Below are 7,603 nucleotides of genomic sequence, written 5' to 3'. Positions count from 1 at the left end.
CAGCTGGATACAAAGCAATCTTTATTAAATATAATTATAGAGAAACTGCCAGAATACCAAGACAAACGTTGTTAATCTGGTTCCTATGCAGAAAAGCTTGTCAAGTACTACAGAGATGGATGCTGAATGATGTAGAATGCTAAAACGTATTAACCATCGAGACTTAACTTCTTCACACAGTACTCTTCAAAAGTTTCACAAACTTACTTTGTAGCTTACCTTTGTAACCAATGTAGATTCTTTATTTTATTTCATGTTTTAAAATTACATGTTCAACCTTATCAATTATCATTTACCTGTACTTCAGCTTTTATCTTGAAAATTCAGAGTCATGAATATTTTGTAGCAGTCTAAAGGGAACAGTCTATTCTTACTTTTTTGCATTGTAATTTTTCTTCAAAAAAGTTATCTGAAGTTTCAGATGAATATGCAATAGTCACAAAATAGTAATGATAAAAAAAATTAAAATACTATCTTTTTGTAGCATTTACTTGATGTGTTTTCCAAAATACTGAATAGTTTGTTTCATGACCAGCAGAAGACGAAACAGAAGTCATGATCTTACGGCACAAATACACATCTTAAAAAAGAACATGAGCTTCTTCCAAGTTTTTGTGTAGCTAGTAAACATAAATTTCTTGATTGAAATTAAGGAAGTGGTTAACCTGGTGGTAATGAATTTTATTTCCTAATGCAGCTAGGAGACTTCAAGTTACGTTGGCCTTTATTCAGTTTTCCTCTTGCTTCAATAAAAACACAGTAAAACTGTCAGCTGCTTCATTTGCACAGCTGGCTAAATAAGTATGATTAAGTCACATGATGGATACAGCTTTTTAAATTTGGGAGAGGGAGAAATACTTCATTTTAAAAGATGACAGAGCTTTGCTGTTATTCTTCATTTTGTAGTCCTGATCTAGGTAACTGCTAGATGGCAGTAGTGTAAAGCAGCAATGTATGTGAGAATTCAGTATGCTCGATTTGGAAAATAAGAGTTTATGGTTTTTAGACAAATTTATGATAAAAATTAAATATGTATTCTTTACACTTGCAAATGTAGTTTCAAGAACCTTGAAGCACATTGGACGCAAGGTGTGCTTAACCCTTCTGACAGTTTAGCTGGAGTAATTTGGTTTTCGCCGTAGTAAAATGAAGCTTAAAGAAGTTCAAGTCATAATTCTTTATTTAAAGCCTTAACTGACTGTACAGCTTCTCTTTCTTTATCTTAACTGTTTTTATGAATCAAGGCTAAGGCTTAAAAAAAACCAACCAAACAAAAAAAACATCCCAAAAACTTCCTTTAAAATATTTCAGAGAATCATGGAATATGCTGAGTTGGAAGGGACCCATCAGAATCATCGAATCCAACTCCTGGCCTGGTGCAGGACACCCCCAGGAGTCATACCATGTGCCTGAGAACATTGTCCAAGCACTTTTTGAACTTTCTTAGGCTTGGTGCTGTGATCACTTCCCTGGGGAGCCTGTTCCAGTGCCCAGCCACCCTCTGGGTGAAAAACCTTTCCCTGATATCCAACCTAAACCTCCCCTGACTCAGCCTCAGGCCATTTCTTTGAGTCCTGTCGCTGGTCACAAGAGTGAAGAGATCAGTACCTGCCCCTCTACTTCCTCTTGTGAGGATGTTGAAGACCACAATGAGATCTCCCCTTGGTCTCTTCTTCTCCAGGCTGAACAGACCAAGTGACCTCAGCCTCTCCTCATAAGGCTTCCCCTCCAGACCCTTCACCATCTTTGTTGTCCTCCTTGGGACATTCTCTGGTAGCTTAATGTGTTTTTTTACATTGTGGTGCCCAAAACTGAACACAGGACTGAAGGTGAGGCTGTGTCAGCACAGAGTAGGGTGGAACAATCATCTTCCCTGCATTCTCAGAAAAAAAGAAGTTGAGTTAGTATTACTTCTAAAGGTGATTGCTATTCATCTTACTGCATTTGTTCAGAGGTGTTTTACGAGTTTGGTTGGAGAAAATTCTTCCTCTCACAAATACTCAGAGGGTTTTTTTGGTGCAAGTTAGAAATCATGTGTAGTGACCGTTTGTGACTATGTTCTTTGTCATACTTTACTAGAACTCCTTTTAAAATGTGATACACTTTTCTTTCTTATTCTGTGCTGTGATTTCAATTTCTCTTGAACTGGTAGCACATTTTCAAAGTTCCGTCTTCTGACTTGATGTTGGGGAAGGGTAATTTATTCAAAATGAGAGCATATTTTTTTCTCAAGTGTTCATTTAAACCTAAATCAAGGGAGTGAAGCTAGGCAAATTCTACTTGGGCATTTTTACAAAGAAAAGTTCACATTTCTGGAAGAAATTATTTCAGAATATTCTTCTTTTCAAATGTAATTTGGTCTTCGTAAACCTAACTGCTTAGCTTCAGTTTGTTTTGTTTCTTTATAGAATTTGAGCCTCAGTTAGTTAGCAATATAACAGTTTTATTCTGACCTTACCATAGAAAGCTATGACTAAAAATGACTTTAAAATATATCAAGAAAACGTATTGCCTACTTATCTCACACTTGCGTAACTATACCTTGTAAATATTGTAAATAACTAAAAATACAAAATGTTTACCTTTTAGTGACTATTGTGGAAGTGACGATAGGTTAGATTCCAATACTCTTTGAAAAACTTTACCTAGATCATAAAACAAATAATCTTTGATTTTCACTTGTTTAAACTACTACTTCTTCAAAAACTTCCTCCTTCCCTTTTTTTTAATTAAGCTTTGTTTTGCTGGAGAAGGCCAATAAGCTTGTCTTCTGCTGGGCCTGTCAGAAGTAGTCCATGAACTTCCAGGGTCTACAGCTTACAGAGTGAAAAACACTGTCAGTAATTCAAAGCACTGTGTAGTCTGCTGGGTAGAGTACCACACCACCAGCTGGGAAACTCAGTACACAGATATTTTATGCAGACAGGAAGTTTCTTAATTTGCGTATATCTGTGTTCCAGGAGAATTGGAGAAGATCATCAAAGCAATCTGTTTAGATCTTGTAGAGGCCTTTCTTATTTCTCTGTTTCTTTATACAGTAAATACATAGGTATATGCTGGGTACTTCTTATGTGTGTGTTTGGTTTTTCCTATTACTGTTGTTTCAGTTTCACTTTGATCTGCTTTTGTTGTTTGTTTTGTGTTTTTATTTTTCTTTCTTTTGTTCCCAGAACGTGGACACTCTGTGGCACTCCTGAGTACCTTGCACCAGAAGTTATACAAAGTAAAGGCCATGGAAGAGCTGTGGATTGGTGGGCCCTAGGAATTCTTATATTTGAGATGTTGTCGGGGTAAGTGATAATTACTATGTCACAGCAATATTATGTAATACAGAATTATTTGCTAGTTCTGTTTACAATATTTGGATTAGCAAATTTGGGTTAAATTTATTACTGATATGCCAGTTTAATTTCTGCCTTTGAAGAAAGGAATTGGGAAGCTGCACAAAAGAACATATATCACTGTTGTTATGGGAATGTTTTAGGTTTTTGAATTCATTGGTTTTGTTTGTTGTTTTGGTTTTGGGTTTTCTGTTTCGTTTGTGGTTTTTTTGTTTGTTTGTTTTTGTTTTACTTAAGACTTTCTTAACAGCTTCTCTTTTCCTTATCTGTTTTGGAAATTCAAGTTTTGTCAAAGTTCAAATTTTTATTCATAAAATCGTTTCTATTTAAAGGGAAAAGAACAGGACAACTTCTGTAATTAATTTTCAGCATAGTGAAATCCTAGTTCCAGTGGGAACTTCAGTCTGTAAAAATGCATAGTGGCAAGTAGGAAAACTTTTATTAATACAGTTTTTATTGCAACTGAGCTCTGGTTTTCTTTAACCCAGAGGAAGAACAGGGGAAAGCTTTATAGGTCTGTTTGAAATCAGTTTGCTCAAATGCTACTTTTGGTGTTTTGGAATTTGTTTGATAAACAATGTTTCCAGAAGATACAAATTCAAACTGAAGAAACAGTCTGGCTTTAGTATAATTAACTGTTTGTGACTTGTTAGTATTAGTTAAATAAGAGTAATTGTCTCAGTTTGCTCTGATTTCAAAAAATAAATGTTTTTTTCAGTAAAATAACTGATTTAGGGAGAGTGTGTGCTACTTGTGTGCTAAACAAGGCATCCGCATGTTTTTCCCTTTTTTTGTCTTGATTGTGTTGTTTGAAGGTACTTGCAGAAAAAGTTTGGGATTTTTGAAAGCAATTGGCTTTGCTGTGGTGGGTGCTATATGACAAATGCAGATGAAAGCAAGACTTTCATAGCTTACAAAGAAACATAGTATATTTCATCAGTTTGATTTCATAGTTCTTAAAACTTCTGCCTTCTGCTTTACACCTTCTCAGTCCCCGGATGTGTCAGGAGTCCCTTGTGGCCTTTCCTTATAAATCTGCAGCCTTGTAGAATGATCAGAACCAAGTGTCCTTGCTTGGATTTATTCATCCTTTTCTCTATGCAGTACTGTCATTTCAAAGTGGCTTTGGTGACTCTTCCAGTGTTTGGACAAGGTTGTAAGTCTGCCTTAGCAAGTAGTTCCCCTGACGGATGGGTGGTCACTTCAGAGCACTAATCCACTGCGTGTACTGCTGTAAAGTCCACCCAATAGCAACACAACTTTATCCCAGCACAGCATTGCTACTCACTGCTTGCTTTCTTAGTGTCCTGAAGGCTTGTATATGTATTGACTTTGACTCTCACGGCAATTTGTGGACAGAAAAGCAATAAAAATATATAATAGTTGCTGGCTGACCCAGGCAGGCTTGGCTGACTGGTCTGATACAAAATGGTTATTTATGTAGGCTGATCTGTACAGAGACGAGGCTTCACCTTTCTTCCATTGCTCCCTGTAAGGTGAGCAGCCCAAGTTGGTCAAAAGAGTCCTTCTCAGAGAGATGAAAGGAACAAGAGATTCCCAGCAGGGTTGTTACCACTAATCTTAGTCCTAGACAGCAGGAAGACTGTAGATAAAAGTGTCTGGTGCTGTAATATGAGCGCAGGTGCTGCAGTCACCCGGCTGTGATTTACCTTCCCGCTATGGGTGTCAGTGGGACCACTCTCTGTTAGGTCTGTGTGGTCGCAGTGTAAGTGGATACTGGGCCTTTTTTATTTGCGTGCCTTAAGGAGTTGTTGGTGGGATTCTCTCTGCTAGACCACTAATAGAAACATGGTTTACAAAGTTAACATACTGACTACAGGTGGTAATCAAGCAAGATATTTGGAGTCATTGAGACCTCAAGACTGCAGGGTACTGAAGTATGACTGCTGTACATTCTGCTGAAATATGACTGGTATATATTGTTCGTAAAAAAAGGGAGCAGCTGCCATTGTTTCTATGTTGGGTCTTCTGTGTCTTGACGCCATCTGGCTCAAGGGATGAGACCCAGATTTCAGGGTGGGGGGGATGGGAAGGAGGTGCCTTAATATGAACACTTTGGCCTTTAGAGACTTTTAACCAATAGAGATAGATTCCACTTTTCTAAAAGGCAAGTGAGGTTTTATATAGACTGATTGACAGAGCAGCTGTCTGCTGTGTGTGATATTCTAAGGATTTTTACTACAGTACTTGTATAGACGTGCTCTTCATAATGATTGAATGCTGCTTTGGATAGGGATTCCATCCAACACTAAAAAATAAAACGCAGTAGCATTCAGTCGTTTTCCAAAGCTGGGACAGGGGCTTAACACAAGCTTGTTTTTTTGGGATGTTTGTGTTTGGAGATTTTTTTGTCTGTTTTGGGTTTTTTGAGATGGGCATATAGATAGATACTATTTTCTTAGGTTAAAGGAGGGCAGGAATTATGGAATGGTTGTCACAATGAGTGTATGCTTTTAGCATTTCATCAGCTTTTTGCTGTTCTTGGCAATAGTGTTTTGAAGCCCTTTTCCTCACCAACTCAGGATGTGGGTAGATATTTACTATCAAGGCTTTTATTACAGAAGTAGTCCTAGTTAACTTTATCCATCAAAATTCAAAGAAGATTTAAGGAATCTGAAAATATTTGAAGGTGAACAAAACCTGACTTCAAGACTAAGTTACTGTCTGCAAGTAAATTAATGTAAGACATTTGATAGTTTTTTCCTGAAGTTAGTTTCTCTGAAGCCCAAAAGCAATTGAAAAGAATTGGTAGATGTGTGTGTAAGGAAATGGCCTCTCTAAAAACAAACAAACAATCCCACACCTTCCTGTTCTACAGTGTCTTATTTCCCTAACTTAATCTCCAGAGGCCCATGGAATTCTCATTCTGCACAAACTAGGTTTAAGGCAAGGTCCCATTTAGGTTTAGCATAGTAAGACACAGAAAAGGGAAAGAACAGGGAGAAGCAAGGGTGAGAAAAAATCTTAACAGATGAATAACACCAAGCTCATAGCATTAATCTAAACAAGCTAAACAAATTGTCAATACACAAGTTGGAACATCTGTTTATTTTGAGTAAATGAGTTCTGTTAAAATTTAATGCAGAGAAAAATATACTTGTTATTTAACATTAGATATGTATAGATATTAGTAATTGTACTGCTATCAGATATGCAGCTGATATGAATTCTGTGGTTTGATGTGGGCTTTGTGGTTTTTGTCTTTGCTTTGCTGGTCATATGTGATGTGCTGGTCTGTCATTTTAGGTAGGTAGTGGTTCCTGTCTGCAGTTTCATATTCTCAGACCTGTGTGTTTCCCCTTGAGGTTTTACAACTTCTGTTCTTCAGACTGTCTTTGAGACTCATGTCCATGCCACTGTTATGCTTCAGTTAACAAAATGAATGGTTTGCAGCTGTTCTCCCATTTACAGAGATGATATTTTTTGTAGCTTCTCTTCCGTTGGTGAAAAGAAGGCAGCTGTTTGTGTTGTGGTGTGAAGAAAGTCTGAAACTCAAGGGGATTTTTGTTGATTTATTAGGTAGCTTCCAGCACAATACTTGCATTGTTTTGTCTGAAATCTGTTGAAGGTTGACATTTACAAAAAGCGTCAAAATCAAGTTACTTGGTTTGTCCGTAAGAAAACTCTGTAATCTTTCAAAGCTGTTCCCATTTTGCCTACAGTTCAAATGCACTTTAGGCAGAATTGCCATAAAATTGCTATACAGCCAAGTGTGATTTAAATTTCTCTCAAGAACTCTAGGCGTAGTAATTTTGGATTTTCAAAGTGGGAAAGCAAAGAGCAACTTAAACATGTAAATATGAAAAAAAATATGTATACTTCTATTCTTCTTGATTTCACACCTCAGTCATGTAGAGTAATCTGCTTACTGCAGCTGGCAGCTTTGTAATACGTAGTTACAAGTTATCATTCTAATTGCTTTATGCATTTATAGATTCTAATAGGTAATAACAAATAGAAAATTGAGTTTGTCAGCTTGCTGTGGAGACTGTGAAGGATGTTAATATTGCTTGACTAAAAAAGAAACTTTATATGATAGTCTTTCTTGTGTGGGAAAAACTTGTGTATGTTAAATACATACCATGTTTTCCTTGTTCTTGAGTGTCAAAGCAGGAATTTTTAATAACACAAATATTCTTCATGAGATTCTTCCACTTTCCAGTTAGATGGGAAGTAGTTTTTCGTAAAGAAGGTATTCTGGCTTTCTGAACACCAGCAAGAAATGTACTTTAGTCTTTCCC

General features: G+C 36.8%; 1 protein-coding gene across 3 annotated transcripts in view; it reads left to right on the top strand.

Annotated features, from left to right (window-relative positions):
- The window catches only part of PRKX (protein kinase, X-linked), a 55,666-nt gene that overhangs the window by 28,238 nt on the left and 19,825 nt on the right, over window positions 1-7,603 (top strand). For all 3 annotated transcript variants that reach the window (XM_017737119.1, XM_017737120.1, XM_017737118.1), the window contains one exon: window positions 3,171-3,290. In XM_017737119.1, the coding sequence (XP_017592608.1) occupies window positions 3,171-3,290 (120 nt within the window). The remainder of the gene's footprint in view (window positions 1-3,170; window positions 3,291-7,603) is intronic.

The sequence above is a fragment of the Corvus brachyrhynchos genome, unplaced genomic scaffold (genome assembly GCF_000691975.1).
Source record: "Corvus brachyrhynchos isolate BGI_N302 unplaced genomic scaffold, ASM69197v1 scaffold83, whole genome shotgun sequence".
NCBI lineage: Eukaryota > Metazoa > Chordata > Aves > Passeriformes > Corvidae > Corvus > Corvus brachyrhynchos.
The sequence above is the reverse complement of the archived record's forward strand: the minus strand, read 5'-3'. Positions and strand labels throughout refer to the sequence as shown.